The sequence below is a fragment of the Pinus tabuliformis genome, chromosome 9 (genome assembly GCF_031772625.1).
Source record: "Pinus tabuliformis cultivar Carrire ecotype Pingquan chromosome 9, CPIR1, whole genome shotgun sequence".
Lineage (NCBI taxonomy): Eukaryota > Viridiplantae > Streptophyta > Pinopsida > Pinales > Pinaceae > Pinus > Pinus tabuliformis.
Genome location: NC_142307.1, coordinates 136,812,997 through 136,831,480, shown reverse-complemented (window position 1 = coordinate 136,831,480; position 18,484 = coordinate 136,812,997). Strand labels below are relative to the sequence as shown.

Sequence of the window (18,484 nt, the reverse complement as noted above, 5' to 3'; positions counted from 1 at the left end):
CTGATTTAGTATATTATTTAACTCGATCTAGCTTGGATCATCCTTTAATGATTTCCAGGTGCCATCCATTGTCCTGTTCGATCCTCCAATTATCCAATTGGCCAATAGATCTGCTGCGCAGTTCCCCGTTCTCAATATGTGGTTAATTATTATGTATTCGATCCTACTCAGCAACCCCTCAATATCCTGGATTATCCCTGCTTTCCTCTAGCTGTTCGTTACCTGATCCCATCTTCTACCATCCCTTAATTTCCTTAACATTTCTATCGTAATTTGGGAATCTCCTTCGATTTCAAGGTTCATGTAACCGTTTCTAACTGCTATCCGGAGACCTTGATGCACCGCCCACAACTCCGCTTCGTTATTCGTCATTTCCCCTCCCCATTCGGCAAACACCCACCTTGTATTGCCTCTGCTATCTCTGAAGATGCCTCCCAGACCTGCTTGTCTCGGGTTACCCTTTGAGGCCCCGTCGAAGTTTAATTTAATCCGTTGATCCCCAGGAAGTCTGAAATAGTTGGGGCTCTGCATGCCAGTTCTGTTCCTCCTCTCTGTATTGGGGTAGACCATCTTAAATTCCATGCTCAGTTTTGAGACTATTCTCTGCTCTTCCGGATTCAACTTCCAATCTTCTTCCTCCCATACTTCTGACAAAACAGTTTCTTTAATTGACCTGCATATTTCATCCCAAATTCTCGATTCTTGACAACTTTTATCCCTAAAGACTCTTCGATTTCGCTCTTTCCAAATCGACCATATTACGAAACCTACCGCCAAGTTCCATATTCTTCTTACAACTTTGCTTTGGAAATTCCCCTTTCCCCATTGTATCAGAGTATTCCTGATGCTGTCTGGATCCCTTTTTGTCATACCAAAGAGCACCCTAATTTCCTCCCACAAGCTCTGAGCATATGAACATTTGTTCAGTAAGTGCTCCTGAGTTTCTATTTCCTTGCTGCAGAGACTGCATCTTGAGGGTCCATTCATTCCTCTTTTCTGAATATTATCCCATGTCAGGATCCTTCCTCTGCTCACCAACCATGCAAAAAATGTTATTTTTGGCCACCATTTTCCTTCCCAAATCTTTTTCCACTCCATTGATCCCTCCTCTCTTTCCTCTTTCGTTGCCCAGTAGTATGCTTCTTTCACCGTGAAAATGCCTTTCATCACTTTACCCCATCTAAGAATATCCTTACCCACTCTGATTTTGATTTTTCTCGATTCTATTTCTTTGGTATACAGTTGCTCTGCCTCCTGATTTATATTCTCATCCCATTCTTCTGGCCTTCTCCAGGCTCTCCATATGTCATTTAATTCTTCTCTTTTCCAGTAGTCCCTCACATATTCCAATCCTGCCCTTTTCGCTTTTTCTTGAACTTCATGAAGAATTTGGATTCTTTCCAGTTTGTCATGCTGTTGCCATCCTTCCTCCCAAAATCTTGCTGAGCTTCCCTCTCGGATTTCCCAGAAAGCAAGGTTCTTAACTATATCCCTATTTCTGATTGCTAGTTCCCAAATTTGCGATCCTCTTGGGGTTTCCTCTACTCTTAAACGCCCTTCAGTTGTATCAGGCATGTCATATTTTTGATTCCATATTTTTTTCCACACATCGTTTCCCCCCTGGACCCATCTCCACCATAGCTTCGCCCCTAGAACCTTATTCAAAATTTCCGGATCTCTCACTCCCAGGCCTCCTTCCTCTTTCCTCTTGATTACATTCTTCCATGAGACCAGAGTCCATTTCCTCTGTTGCTTGGGACCCCCCCATAAAAATTTCCCCAAAATCTCCCTCATTTTGGAGAAAACTCCTTTGGGGGCGGCCATAATAGACAAGGGGTATATAGGTATAGATAATAAGACCGATTTTAATAGGACAATTCTGCTTGCGATATTCATCGATCTGAAAGACCAACTGGCTAATCTTTTCTTGATTTTTTCCAACATACTCTGCCAATTTTTCATCCGATTAGGATTTATATCCAGTTGGATACCCAAATATTTAGTAGGTAACTCTCCCTGTCTAAAACCTAGTATTCTAGTTAAATGAGCTTTAATAGAATCTGGCGAATTAAATATGAATGTACAGGATTTATCTTTGTTTATCTCCATGCCTGATGCCCTCATAAAGACATCTAAGACCCTCTTGAAATTTCTCACCTCCTTGAGCGACGCTTCTCCAAATAGCATCACATCATCAACAAACTGTTGATGTGTGATGGTCAGATTGTTCCCCCACAACCTGATTCCTTTGATTTTCTTTTCTCTTACTTCCTTTTTGAGTTTTCTACTTAAGCCTTCCACAGCCAAGATGAATAAAAACGGGGAAATTGGGTCCCCCTGCCTAATTCCCCTGGTAGCATTAAACGTACCCGTAGGTATACCATTGACCAAAATTGAGAAATTTGGGGTAGAGATCATGCTGAATATCCATTCAATCCACCTGTTCTCAAAACCATAAGCTCCCAGAATCGCTCTGAGGTAGTCCCAGTTCAGTCGATCATAGGCCTTAGATAAATCCAGCTTCATTAGCATCCCTTTCTGTTTTTTCATCTTTAGGGAATGAATCACCTCCTGAGATACCACTATACCATCCAAAATTTGTCGGCCCTCCACAAAGCCAGTCTGCTCAGGAGCAATTATGTTGGGTAGGAGAGGTTTCAACCTTTTCGCTATCAGAGTGGATATAATCTTATAGATGACATTGCACAGGGCTATAGGTCTAAAGCCCTGTGGCTCCTCCGAACTGTTACTTTTGGGGATCAGGGTCAGAAAAGTCGAGTTTATTCCAGGCCATATTCGCTGTTTCATTCTTGATTCTTCAACTGCCTCCAATATCTCCTTTCCTATAAAATGCCAACTAGCCTGGAAGAATTCCACTGTATACCCATCCGGTCCTGGTGCCTTGTTCCTGCTCATATTCATCACTACCTCTTTTAACTCTTCCATGGTTACTGCCCGCATTAACGCTTTGTTTTGCTCCTCTGTTACTAATCTTGGTATCTCCTTGCATATATTGTCTATTGCTTCTCCTCTATCCCTCTGGTTTTCTGTAAGGATCCCTTTATAGTAATCAACTAGAGTCTTTTCTATCTCCTCCTGTTCTATTACTCTTTCTCCTTCTGCATTTTTGATAGAAAAAATCCTATTCCTCTGTCTTTTTTGGATCATAGCTTGATGAAAAATTTTTGTATTCCTTTCTCCTTCCCTTAACCATTTTATCCTTGATTTTTCTCTCCATAGTATCTCCTCCTGTTTCCTTCTCTCTTCCAACTGGCTTATTATTCTTCCTTCCTTCATACTCTTCTCTTCATCCCTTCCCTCCAGGATTATCTTTTGCTGCATTTCTTCCATTTCTCCTTCTAATTTATGTTTTGCTTCCATAATGTTCCCAAATTCTTCCCTATTCCATTCCTTTATTCTCTTTTTAATCTCTTTGAGCTTCAATTGTATGGTATGCATTTTCCCCTTGCCTCTGATAGTACTCTGATTCCACCATTCTTCCAACTTCTTTATGAATTGGGGGTCTCTAAGCCAGAAAGATTCGAACCTGAAGGGCTTCTTCCCCTTAACCTTCTTAATATCAATATCTAATCTTATAGGCCAGTGATCTGAACCAAGGCTAGGAAGGATTTTTGCTTCAATAAACACATCGCGATTCAAAATTTGCTCTGATAGCAGGAACCTATCCAGTCTAGATGCGATTTGATTCTGTCCTCCTCTTCTATTATTCCATGTGTGGATTCCATTAGTTGTAGGGATATCTACTAACCTCTGGTCCCTAATCAGGTCGTTGAACTCCTCCATGTTCTGATCCTCTTTCCTTATTCCTCCTCTCTTTTCTGCTAGATCACGGATCATATTGAAATCCCCTCTTATTATCCAAGGAGTTTCCAAGGAGTTTCCGGGACTAAGCTTCTGATGGTTTGAATATTCTTCAGGAATTCTTTTCGTTCTCTATATATATGAGGCCCATACACTCCTCAGGTAAGGATTCTTTCCTCTATCCCCACTAATCTAAATAGACCTGATAGGATTCTAGGAAGACTAAACCAGTTTTCAGAAATTACCTCCTCGAGGTTCCACAAAATAGCCAAACCCCCGGCTGTTGCTACTGCATGGCCATAACCTCGTATCCTAATTTCAATTTCTTTATAATTTCTGCCTGCCATTCCATTTTCGTTTCCTGAATTATCATGATTCTTGGTTTATCTTTCTTCACCCTTTCTTTCAAATATCTCTGTTTCCCTTTACTATTTAGTCCCCTAATATTCCAGCTTGTAACAATCATTTGAAACTTTTAGAAGTTTGTTGCAATACCTCTGACAGAGGTATCACCCTCCATGAATTTAATAGAATCTCTCCCACTGCTTGGATCAATTCACTTATCGTTCGTCTCCCTATTTTTCTTCCACCCTTGCCATTACTGTCCCCTTCTAAGCTTTGGGATTCCGGGTTTCCTACTTGATCTGATCTATTTTCTATGGATCCTCCCTTCTTTTCCTTGTATCTTTGAAAAGTTTCTTTATAGACCTGTTTTTCTCTTTCTCGAATAAATCTTTCGTCTAATTTTTTCCATTCATTGAGTAATTTCTTCATTATCTTCTCTTCCTCTCCTAGGATAAATAATTGATTAAGGAAAAACTAAAGTAAAAGATTAGTCAATCTTGTCATTTTCATTTATTAGCATTTGAAGAATCTAAGTATAAATCTCATCTGATTAAATTTTAGACTAAATTCATGTGTAGCAATTATATATTTATTAAGAATATTAATTTCTAATGCTTAATTGATTTTTGATAATTGAGATGTTAATTTCCAACATTTAATAGATATTGGTTTTTGGTTTTCGACAGTTGAGATGTTAATTTCCCATACTTAATTGATATTTGGTTTTTCATAGTTGAGATGTTAATTTCCAATACCTAAAAGTTGATATTTGGTTTTTATGGTTTTAACAATGTTACATTCACTGAAATCATGCACATTACCAAGATTGAGGTATCATCTAAACTTCACTTCAAGTAACCAACAAGAATTAATATACATTTCATACTTTTATTATTCTAAACGCATACTCAAATTACTCATGTCATTAACTTTGTTGTGCTTCCTATTGGTGGTTTCGAAGGTAATTCAAAGGTTTTCTGAATAACAGAAAGTGCGGTTCAGGGCAGTGAATAGCATAGTGCGCCCACCCGGGAGACCGCTGAATCACAAGTTCTCGCCACTCATTCTGCAAAAATGAATACGTTAGTTCAAATCAATTCAACCCACATCATTCAGAAAAAACAAAATCCATAAACAAAATCCAACTCCGTGTTAGAAAATAGAAGAAAAGCGCTGCCCAATAAACTGAAAAAATAGAGTTTCATTTGTGGGTACTTTCCACCAGGTATTTCTACATCTAAATGAATATATAAAGTAAAATATACAAATAGATATGCATGTAGACGATCTGTTTTAATTAATTAAGTTTACAGAAATTAAATTAAATTCTAAATGGTTTAAAATTTATAGTAGTAATAATAATTAAACTTTAATGTTAAGATTATATTAAATTCTACCTATGATGAACCAAAAAATATGGAAAAGGGCCCAGCATCAGGAAAAAATTTTCTTAGAAATAATATTACATTTTAGGAAAACACTGAAAGGAGACAAAATTATCATAATGATGTCAAATAGAACAAAATTAGTATAACCCTACCAAGAGATTTTTGGAGAACATTAAGCAGCATCATGTTGGGAAATATGAATGGTGATGCCTGTGATGATACGGTATGATTGGCAATGGTTACCAATCACCCTTGATGTTATTATCATTCTTGGTCTCCTAAAAATTTTCATACCACTATTTCTTACATGTCATATGAGTGGATGCTCTAGAATCAATAAACCAAGTTTCAGCCTCTGGGTCTCATGGTGCAACAACTACCCATTTATTAGTTTTAATCCTTAATATTTGATAGAAACTCTTAAAATATTTTTAAAAAGCATAACAATATAAATTTAATTTAAAATATTTTCTTAAAAATAAATTCGATTTTCCTTGTTAATAAAACCTCAATAGAGCTTGAGGGACCAAAAAGGTCCCTTTAAAGCCAAGTCCGACCATATCGCAAATCAAAAAGTCTTAAGAGTATACATTTCTCATTGAGTCAAGACTTGAGACTCTGATAAATGATAGCCCCTCGAGAACCCAAACACGTTCATTTTTTATAAAAGCTTAAAAAGATTACTGAGAATTCTTTAAGCTAGAAATGCCTCGCATTGGAATTCATATACGCGAAAAGCCTCCCTCCCCCAAAAATATTCCAAATGGGTCCGATAGCTATAAATTTATTTATTAAAGGAAAACGCCCAAAAAAATTATAAAGGTTAAATGAAAGTTCTGCTTAAATATAGATGTAAGGCTTGCTATACTACCACATCATTCATCGCAATGGTAATAGCTCAAACTTTTTTGGCAATATCTATTCTTGACCATCTCCACATTGCCGATATTGTGATAATGTGATTATCGCAATCACAAATCACTCATTCTTAACACACCGATACAGTGATATCACATAGCTGCTCAACACTTAAAGAATGAAATTATTTCACAGCAACTCTTGCAATGCAATATATTAATGAGTAATAAACAAAACACGTGCAGCCATGATTTTGAGTTAGGGTTCTAACGATATTAATGGTTACATGATTTTGAGTTAGGGTTCTAACGATATTAATGGTTACAGGGCGAAGGAGATTTGGTGACCTGTTTAGATTTATTTACATTAAATGCTGACCTGTTTAGATTTATTTACATTAAAACATATCTTTCTGTCATTTCAAAATATTTATGTGTTGGCATAAGTTTACATTTAACTCTTATTTTCTCTTCATTTTCTATGTATTCTTTGTACTGCACTATTTTTCCTCAAAGTAAATTGTGCGACAAAATGTCTAAATCTAAAAAGGGAAAGAAGGTTGTTGAGGATATCACTGAAATGCTTCCATTATGTTCAGAAACCAAATGCACCATTGCTAGCAGGACCTCCTCATGGGAAGCTATGTACAATCTGTTGGAAAAGGAGGGTCCGAAAATAATAATTCAAGCCAAAGCAACCACAGATGATACCACTTCAAAAAAGCCAAAGCAACCACAGATGATACCACTTCTTTTGAGGCTTCTTATTTTGAAGCTGCAAGTCCTTTCTTACACTGAATTGCTGCCATACTGAAGATTTTACCATACACTCACATGGTAAAATGGATTATAGACAACATCAACATTGCAGACTATGCATTCCTCACTTCAAGAAAAGAAGCTATTGGTTCCTTCACGTAGGAGGATATGAAAAGAATGTACCATATACCAGACCCACAGAAGGTATATGATAAAGATTTCCTTCAGAATTTAGTATGTATCCTATATCATCTCTGGTTTCTCCCTACACTGGTGTTGCATCTATGATGTGTAGACTATTTGGGCATGCCAATTGTGGGGAGGTATAAATGCAATATTTACACTAGCATTTAATTTGTCAATCCAGGTAAGTAAACTTAGAGGCCTAGCACAATATATGACATAATACAACCTTCATAAAAACCAAGATTTTGCAAGAAATTCAAAAGAAAGATCATTCAGGAAAAAGGAAGAAAACTCTTCCAAGAAAAGTAAATACACTTAGAGAATTTACTTCTGGCTCCTCCTTTGGGTTGACGCCTGTAGTCTGTCTAGGGGACAAGGGAATGTAGGCCCCATTCAAAAGAAAGTGATTCAAGAAATAAAGGATACAAAACCTCTTAAAAATTATTGTTATGTTGCAAAGATGAAAAACATGAAATAAATAAAAAAGAAACTTATTTCCAATTAATCCAATGAAACCATTGTTATCTAGTTGTGTAAACAGAATTTTCCTGAGATAGTTGTGCATGTAATTTATATCTTCTTTTTTATGTTTTGACTCAGAAGGTTCATTTAATAATTAATCATGAAATTCAATTTTTTCTTAGAAAGTGTTCAGTGGGAGCACATACCTACCTGTAAGTTACTATAATGTTGATTCCATATTGATCATAGTACAATTAAATCTCAAGAGAAACTTGAGATATTAATAATGCCCTTAGTTTAGAAACAAACATCAGTCTTGCAGGAATGAATAAAGGAATTTCGCAAAAAGAAATGAGTAAAAGACTTGTGAAACTGAACAAATGAAATCAACTTGCAGAAATAGAAATGCACTAGTACACACAGTGTGTTGTGCTTGTACCATTCTTGTAGAAATGAAATCAAAAATTACAAAGGAAAGCTTATTAAAACCAAATAGTTCCAGGAACTATGCAGAGAAAAATGTAGCAAAGGAAAACTAAGAAGTTTGGGGCAACATACTCGCTGGTGGACCCAACCACCTAGCTCATTTCCCTTGCAACTATTTAAATCAAAGTCTTAAAACATGCGGGAGAAACAAAACTTAGAAATGATTTCCAAATAAACTCATTTGAGAGTAAAAACCAAAATTCAAAATTAAATTCCAAAAAAATTCGTTGCAGAAGCCCTATTACCCATTCATTAAATAATGCAATGTTGGCTCCAGTGGTCCCCTCCATGGATCATCCCACTCAAAGCACAACTCCTCCCTTCCTGCAAAGCAAGATAAAATTCCCTGTTCGGCAATCTGTAAAGTACAATGCCCTATCCAAATCTAAGGTCTCCGGTGAGTTCGATTACTAATCTTCTCGGTGGGCAATCCTCTCTTTTATAGAGGTAGTGCTGCCCCTCCTTAATTAGATGCATGCTTACGATTTTAGCATGGTTTGTAAAACAAATTTGAACTAGAACTAGAAAATCCGATTTGGCTAAGTTTGGAAAATAATACAAAACCATGCCAACGGAATATTTCCAACTATGCTTTGTAAGCTTATCAACGGAATATCAATTTTTCCAAATCGTCTTAACGCTTTCAACAATGTTCAATTGATCCTGCAATTTATTATTCCCCACTACGAGTCAAATAATAATGTTGTGCAAAATAGTGAAACTTTTCATTCTTTCTCCATATTAAATATGGGTGTTCTGCTTGGAAAGCCGCCCCTTTCTCTAATCGCATGGACTCATTTTAGTTTCAAACAATTATTTTAATATTATTTATGCTCTTAGCGCCAATCCTTTAGTCTTCTAGAGAGTGAATGTTTTATGAAAAAAACCATGCAGATTCACATATGCACTGTAAGATATCTGCAGCATGTCGGGCAAGATTATATGCATCAAATATTTTGTACACCCAATGTGGCCAAGCTGAACGCTGAGTCCTATGTATCCACTTAGAATCATCAGCATCACAAGATTTTCATGCTCCTCACAACCCACATCCTCATTTTCCACCATAGTAGCCTAAAATATAAAGTCGTGGAAGTGCAGGAACCACGGGTATAGGAACAACTAGTGCTGGAATAGCTAGTGCATGAATGTGGTGTAGGCGCAACTAGTGTAGGAATGACTAGTGCAAGAATGTTGGTGAAGGCATAGCTGGTACAGGAATGGCTATTATAGGAATGTTAGCACCTACCACAAAAGAGCCTATTAATCACATTTTCACATTAAATTAAAAAAAAAAAAAAGATGAGTTCAGTTATCAACCATTGTGAGCTCTAAATGCCTCTAAATAATAACTTAATAATTAGTAAAAAGAATAATAATGATTATAGACACTTAGTACATGCATAAAATTATTCCATAAAATCCTTAAAGTCTCGAAAAAATGGAGGCTCAACACTCCCCCAAGCTGACCTTCTTGCATGTCCTCATGCAAGCCAAACCATAAGATTATAAAACCATGGAAGGAGGCATGGGAATGTTTAGAGATTAATGATTGTACTATGCTCCTTAAAAAATATTATTAAGGAAATATTAAGATACCTGGTATGTCATCATTTTTTAAGCTTTCATTAAGTCTGCAACATTACTATTAGAGTGCCAACTAAAACCATGCTAAAATGATTATGAAAGTATAGAGTGCATCAATAATAAAATTGCAACAAGATGAGGTACTGAAAATAAATGCTTTGTACCATACATTATTGAAAAAGAGTATTGCACCTTTATACTAGAACTGACATACATGTTGTGGTTTTTCAAATGAACTCCCTCCTTGTCATAGATTTCAGAGCTCTTATTTCTGCTTAGAGCCTTATTAACATTCATGATTAAAAAAATCAAATGTTTGCTGAAAAGGGTGAAATTTGAAGAATAATACCACAAGATTCCTGCACCTACTATAACAATCTTGTACATAGGTCATGTAATTCTTATTTAGAGGCAAACACAATCAAAATACATTGTTTTCCATCAACACCTATTGAGTAATCATCGTTGAGAAATTCATCACTCGAAATACCATAACGAATTGAAGTGAGTTATGATACCAGAAAAGGGAAATAAAAATAGAACAATATGATACATTCTTGGACCAATCAACAACCTCTTCATTGAACACTCTAAATTTTGTTGTCATCTAGATGTAAAACTAAGTTTCTTCTTAATCTGGTACAAAGAATTACCTTCACTAAGGGTACCACATCATTATCCATTCCTAATTTTTGAAAGATAAAACTCAAAACATCATGCTCAAATCACCTTAAAACCATTGTCCAAGAAATAAAATTATGAGTTTTAGGGAAAGAGAAAGATAACCAAGTAAGTCATAGTATGAAATTAAATTTAATACCATAGCCATGGCCTTGCTGCCTGCAAGTGTCTATAGCATTGGCATGGATGTCTTTTAACCTAGCAAAATGCATATGTCCCACTTACTAGATATAGATTTAGAGTTATATTATTTAATTTTAAAAATTATATGAAGGCCACTGTCTTGGCTTGGTAATGAGGTGATGGTAGTGCCACTCACAAAAAGTAACACAGATGAAAATGCCAGCTTGTGACGAGATCCCCTGTCATGAAACGTTTCAGTTGAAGCCATTACACTAGCTTGGTGACAAGTAACAATAATTTCATGCATTAGATATCACTTTTTGGGATTCAACTGCGTTAGGAAATTCATTCATCTATGATCATTTCCATGTGAGGTAGTCATACCTCACTAATTTCTCATGATATTCCACTTAGCACTCATTGCATCAGGTGATTCTCACATGTGTGAAGAAGTGGGATTGAAACTAGTGAAATGAATCACATAGCGTCAATCACATGTAGCCAGGACTTCCGAGGAGCTCACCCATCCCATATTGCCTCTTGCTCAAGTGCACTTAACTGTGGAGTTTTCCTCACAATCAAGCCCACTTAGCTTTCTACCCCATTTGCACAACTTTAGAAAGTATTATGCCTCATGAACCATTCAAGTAGAGGTCCCTTCACTATTATGTATTTAAGTATTAAGGGTATTTGACAGTGCATTATATTAGATATCACTTTTTCGGGTTCAACTACGTTAGGAAAGCCATTCATCTATGACCATTTACATGAGAGGTAGTCGTAACTGAATACTTTCTCATGATTTTTGAATATTCCACTTAGCACTCATTGCATAAGAGTGAAGGGACCTCTACTTGAATGGTTCATGAGGCAGAATACTTACTAAGGTTTTGCAAATTGGGTAGCAATCTAAGTGGGCTTGATTGTGGGGAAAACTCCACAGTTAAGTGTGATTGAGCCAAAGGCAATCTCGGATGGGTGACCTCCCAGGAATTCCTGGTTACCGGGTTCAAGCCCCAGAAGTGATGATGACGCTATTTGATTCATTTCACTAGTTTCAACCCCACTTCTTCACCCCTATGAGAATCACTCGATGCAATGAGTGCTAAGTGGAGTATTCAAAGATCATGAGAAATTAGTTAGTTACAACTACCTCCAATGGAAATGCTCGTAGATGAATGAATATCCTAATGCAGTTGAATCTAAAATAGTGATATCCAATATAATGCACTGCGAAAGACCCTCAATACTTAAATTTCATGCATGTCAGGTCTCATGATTGTGGTATGTCGGCTCATCACAAGACCTCCTACACTCTCCTAAATATTTTATAAATTCATATTTTAATTAACTTTGAAGGTTACTTAATAAGTAGGGAGGCAGATCTTCTCCTTAAGAGTATGGGATGGCGTGAAAAGTTTTTAATTACTGATCATTACTAGCTAGTTCCTCTACCCTCAAGACTTATTAAAAATATTGGAGACAATGAATGGAAGATTCTTTAAGTTAGTAATTCTAGTGTTCTCATGAATAACTTATTATGATATTTACAAGAATGGTCCACCATAAGGGGCTCTCCAATAGTACCTTCTAAGGGAAACTGAAAATATATATCTCAGATGACAAATCATTAGAGTGGTTGATCAAATATGGATCTTAAACCCTCTAAACCTCTAAGTCTTCAAATATTGGAAAACACTATCGCATGGAAAAATCCTAAGGAATGGCATAAAATAGAGTTAAACAAAGAATGAAGTCTCTTTGAACCAAAGCCGTTGGATCGGATAGATCAATGGTCTAGATCAAATCAGCATATCACATCGGAGGGGGTCGGCAGATTGCATCGGCGGAGGTCAGCGGGGCATATTGGCACTAACCCTGAGTGAGTTGCGACTGCAATCTAGCGATATAACGTGGACTGTCGGATTGGCAGACAGGTCAATGGTGGATGCCACATATATCGCATCGTAGACTTAAAAGGGAAGGAATTACCGCAAACCAGAGAGACAAGCGATATGCGATTGCGACTTATCGCATCGCAATATAACAAAGGGGTGATGCTAAGAGGACCGCAGGACATGCGACGAACGATATACCGATGGCACTGATAGACGATCGGCGATCGACGAATACAATCGGTGAATGGGATCAGTGAATCAAATACAAAAGGGGCCTTGCGACATGCGATAAAGGCCAGGCCCGATAGGGATTATGGACGCGATTTAAATGTATTTGAAGTTCGATTTTTGTGGATTTCTTTGTACTTCCCTGTGTATTGATGTTTGGCCACATACAATGCGATATTGAGATATTGCGATAGAATGGCACACCCGATAGGTTTATAGACGCAACTTTTTATCTTTTGAGTTCTGGCTATGGTCTGTTGCTCACATTTTCCATTTTTTTAGTGTATTTCTGTTTTGAACAAGAAGTGTATTCCCAGGGATTTCAGCCGTGCTAGTGTTCTTTTCCGTTTGTAAATAGGTGGCCTCAATGACTGAGCGTTATTATTATTATTGTTTAACTCTTAGTAGAGAGATGAAGGGATAATTCCAGTTGCCAGAGAGCCTGAAAAGGAATGCAAATCGACAGCGCCGATAGGCTTAGAAATCGATTCAATGGCAGAATAGAGGGGTAGTTGCTCAAAGACAAAGAGTCAGAGAAAACATAGCTACGTGCAGTTGATTAGAGGCACTATGAGGGAGATTTTGTGTACTCTTTAAACTCAAGGTTTTCAAGTGAAATCCTATTTAATATCACTATGGTTGCGTTATGCCTCTGATTGAGATCACACTGAAAGATGGACTAGGAGACATAGCGAGGAAGTCTGGTGAACTCCTTGATTATTCACTATGTTGATGTGTTGAATTGTTATGTTTTCTTATTGTTAAATGTTTGTATTATTCGCAATCTTTGCAATCCATTGCATTAAGTAATATAGGAATTCCTGCCCATGAGTCTATAATACCTTAATATTTATTTAATATCTCATTTTCAAATCAAGTGGTATCAAAGTATTTAGATTTGGTTTTATTAAGGTTAGACAAGCTTGTGCTAGATTTTGAATGCTAGCTAGATTATAGCTCAAACTAGGAGAAGGAGAACTTGTTGAGGCTAATCCAGAGATTGGAAGAGTCTATTCTTAGAGGAGAATGGTAGAAGAAGCTCCATTGGGATCAGAATATCAATTTATAGAGAGTTTTAAGACACTCCAAGCCATGGTGGAAGAGATCTATCTGGAATTTAAGAAGGGTCGAGGTGGAAGCAAATCAGCACCCAAACTAGACAAAGGAGCAGAGAAACCTTTTATAGTTGCCCCTACAGAAGGAAAAGGGAAAGGGGAACTGCCTCCTCCATCATCACCTTCATCATCCTCATCATCTTATAGCTCTTCTAAGAAGAAGAAGAAATCCTCCTTAATCAAATTAGATGTGAAGTTTGATTTTCCAATTTATGATGGAGAACTCAATGTAAAAAAGTTAGATAATTGGATAAGAGAAATTGATGTATATTGCAGGGTACATAACATTGATTTAGTAAGGAAGAAGATTTAGTTGGCTAGCCTTCGAATTGGAGGAACAACACTAGTATGGTGGGAAGGCAAGACGCAAGATGATCTGCAAAAACACAGTAAAATCATTTATACCTGGAATGAACATGTTTCTACTATCAAAACGAAATTCTATCCTTTAGCTTACATGCAGTAGGTAATGATGAGTTGGCAAACTCTTCATCAATTCAAGGGTCAAAGTGTACAAAGTTATACTCAGGAATTCAGAAAGAGAGATTTAACTCTAGGTATATCATTAGATTCACCTGAGACTTTGTTGAAGTATATAGGTGGTCTTCATAGCTATTTAAATCATACTATTCTCATGTTTAATCCTACTAGCTTAGATGATGTATCAGTTCAAGCCACACATCTAGAAGCTAGAGGTAAGAATGTAAACCCAGAGGTTTCATGATCATTTAAATATTCTGTAAGCAAGAGCAAGGAAAAGAAGAAACTGAACTGGAAGGAGAGGAAAGAAAATATTGTATAGAAGGATAAACCTTCATGCACTCATTTCAAGAAAGGACATGATGAGGCACATTGATGGTTTTTGCATCCAGAACTGAAACCTAAGAAGTTCAGTGGAAAGAAGAAAAATAATGTTGCTGCTATTCGGTAGGACTTGGGATCAGATTCAGGCGATGAAACAACAGTTACAACCATAGGTATTAAAGGTAAAGATTATGAAGCATCCACACGTAATTCTGCACAATCTATTGATAATGAAAGTAATGAGAGGGAAAAAAATGAGCTTTTTCATATTAGAGTAATTTCCAAGCACAATAAGATTGACACTTTGTTTGATAGTGGATCACAAGTAAATTTGATTTCTGAAACAATTGTAAAGAAGTTGGGATTACAAGCAAAACCTCATGAGAAACAATATTCATTAGTTTGGGTGTGTGATAAAACAAAGCTACAAGTAACGAGACAATGTAAACTTAGGTTTGCTATTAGATCAATATTTGTAGATGAGGTTGAGTTAGATATAGTCTCATTGGATATATGTGGTATTGTTTTGGGAAGTCCATACTTGTATGATAGGAAAGCTATTTTCTATAGAGCTAAGAATAAATGTCAACTCACTAAACATGGAATGGAATATATTGTAAGAGCTTATAAAATCAAAGATAACTATTCTCTCATAAACGTAGGATAGACTAAAAGAATTGTGAATTCAAGTAAGCAATTTTTAGTAATGGTTGTAAAGGAAAAGGATCCTTAAAAATCCAATGCATTTGAAGGCTGTGATTCTAAATAGAAAGCTAATTTAGTTAAAGTTGTTTAGAGTATGATGTTCTATTTCAAGAACCTAAAGGTCTGCCATCCAAGCGGGAAATAGTACATGATATTTATTTGCAGCAATATGCTCCATTACCTAACATTGGAATGTACAGATTGTCAGCTTTAGAGAATGCAGAGATAAAGAAGCAGGCACAACAATTGCTCGATAATGGGTCTATACGACCAAGACAATCACCATGTGGATCTCCCATCATGCTGGTGAGAAAGAAAGACGGTTCGTGGAGAATGTGCATTGATTATAGAGCACTAAACAAAATAATAATCAATGATCGTTATCCTCTTCCTCGTATAGATGATCTATTAGATCAATTGAAAGAAGCAATTTACTTTTCCAAGTTAGACTTACAAAGTGGTTATCATCAAGTCAGAGTTGCAGAACAGGATGCATGAAAGACTGCTTTCAAGACAAAGCAAGGAATTTATGAATGGTTGGTTATGTCTTTTGGCTTAACTAATGCTCTTGCTACATTTATGAGAGTCATGAATGATGCACTGAGACCATTTATTGATGATTTTGTAATTGTCTATTTAGATGACATTCTTGTTATTAGTAATACATGGGAAGAGCATGTAAAGCAAACTTTAGATGTTTTAAAAAGAGAAAATCTCTATGTAAAACTGCCAAAATGTGAATTTGACAAAACATCTTTAAATTATTTGGGTTATATTGTAGGGGGTGGTGAATTGAAGATAGATCCCTCTAAGGTTGAAGTCATTGTGAACTGGCCTAAACCCAAATCTGATACAGAGGTTAGGAGTTTCCAAGGGGCAGCCCAATATTGGAGAAAGTTTATTGCTAACATTTCTTTGATTGTAGCTCTATTACATGCTTTAATAGGATTGAAACAGGTGTTTCAATGGGGAAGCAAACAATAGAAAGCCTTTGACACCTTAAAACAGAAAATCGGTATAGCACCAGTACTAGCACTGCCAGATCGTCAACATCCATTTGAGATTGAGATAGATGCTAGTGACTATGCCATGGGAGTAGTGTTGATGCTGTTAGGTTCCTGTACCAATAGGTTTCATTTTTCATGATTGACCGTGGAAGGGCCAAATATGTTCATCCTTTCATGCTGCAAAGGTTCCTTATATTGTAAACAAATGAAGAAAATTAAAAAATGAAAAGAGGGTGTGCCCTAATAGAAAAATAAAAGGGCAAAAAGAGTAAATTGGTCAGAAACAATAATAGAAATGAACCCCAAACCAAAAGACCAGGAAAGTGGCTAGTCAAAATGCCACTACTATCTTATTTATAAGTTCACAATGTGAAAATACTTTTGCTTATCACACTTGATGGATGGCCCAACAATTCAATCTGGACCACTCCATATTTAAATTTGTTGTTGTAGAATAGAGAATGAATATCTATCCAAACAGTTCAAGCTTGGCAGAACATTAGCTAGGTAGAGAAATTAAGGAGCCCAACTATTTAATCTGGGCCCTCGGAAGAGATAAGGGTAGACTTAGACAGGAGGGCAGTCAAAAGAAAAGAGAAAATTCAGGGTTTGCTAGTCCAAATGCACCCAATCCAAAGGAAGAAAAATGCTAGGTGTAGGCTGGGTAGGCAGTTTGAGGTTGTAGAAACAAGTTTATGATCACTTTTTGTCTTATCAAGAAAGACTCATTTCATCAGTAACACATGTACCAAGGCAGTTGTTTGGTTGCTGAACAATGGAAGCATGACTAACTTCCCCTTTCATTCTCCCAGAAATCATTCACTAACATTCCCCCAAGGACCTTGGGATCTGCCCAATAGCCCTATTTCACTTCATTTTATGAGGAATGCTAAGTTGAACTCTGGGTTTACTTAGTTGAAAGAAGCCACATTTCTTGTGTAAAAATCATCATTCCATACTCCTTTCATTTCCCTATGCCTAAGTTTTCACTCTATAAACTTAGCATTTACTCATGCAGTTTCATTCCACAAAGTCATATTAACATTTAACTTTATTATTTAGCTCCCTCAATCATTTTTCCTACCCCTATTCTACAAAAAACTATATAAAAAACCCAAAAAATATAAATATCCCTACCCATTGGCAATTATAGCCATACAATACAAGTTCGGGGAATATTAGGTTCATTTGGGACTTTATATTAGCCTTTCCGCGTTCATAAAACCTTCGGAGTTTATTTAAACTTCAGGTTAAATAATTAACCATGCTAACCCTCCCTCCTAAAGCATACTATAACCACCCGCGCATATATATGATGGGATTAGTTTGATATTTGATTGAACTAATAACCATACCCACCTGAAAAAAGTGCATAAAAACCCGTATAACCCAAAGTTTTAAACCTCGGCGCATTATTAAAACATTTAAATATTGCGTGGGCCCCCCCTCATTCCAAATCCCGCAGCTTTAAACTCTCGACGACCATCTGATCCTGTGCCGTAGATCTGACGGCTGGCAGGGATATCGCAAGCCCTGATTTTCCGAAGGTTAGCGTCCGAGGGATGCGTGGTATTGCTGTCGTACCCCTGCCACGTGTCAATCTCCCGGTGTGATCGGAGCCCGCTCCTGCAAAACCACCCTGGGCCAAAGGCGGTGCAGGGAAAACCGCTTACTGCCTGCCACCTGCCCCTTGACGTCATGCCCATGTCACCATGACGTCGTGTCCACGTCGCCCCCCACTCCTCTGCAGTACAACCACATCATCTGCTGACATCACCGCCTGGCCACCATGTCATGCGCCACGTCACCATACGCGTTAGCTACCACGTCACCCTCTGTACCCGGTACGCACCAAAATTACATCATGATGATGTCAACCCAAAAAGAACCAAAAGCGCTAAAATGTCCAAAATTCATTAAAAAGTGGTGAAAACGACTATTTTTGTTCATTTTCTATTTATGCCCTTGCGGAGAACGTGCATGCGATTTTACAACCAATCCGCCTCTTGAATTTCATAGTCCATCAACCTG

The 18,484-nt window shown here is 37.0% G+C and overlaps 1 protein-coding gene across 1 annotated transcript; it reads right to left on the bottom strand.

Annotated features, from left to right (window-relative positions):
• Positions 1–207: 207 nt before the first annotated feature.
• LOC149147474 (uncharacterized) lies at positions 208–3,804 on the bottom strand. Its single transcript, XM_089441847.1, has one exon. It carries the CDS (start codon positions 3,802–3,804, stop codon positions 208–210), a length of 3,597 nt encoding a protein of 1,198 aa, XP_089297973.1.
• Between the last annotated feature and the right edge of the window lie 14,680 nt (positions 3,805–18,484).

Coding starts and splice junctions, on each gene's coding strand:
- LOC149147474 (XM_089441847.1), bottom strand. CDS start 3,804: ATGGAGGAGTTCAACGACCTGATTAGGGACCAGAGGTTAGTAGATATC.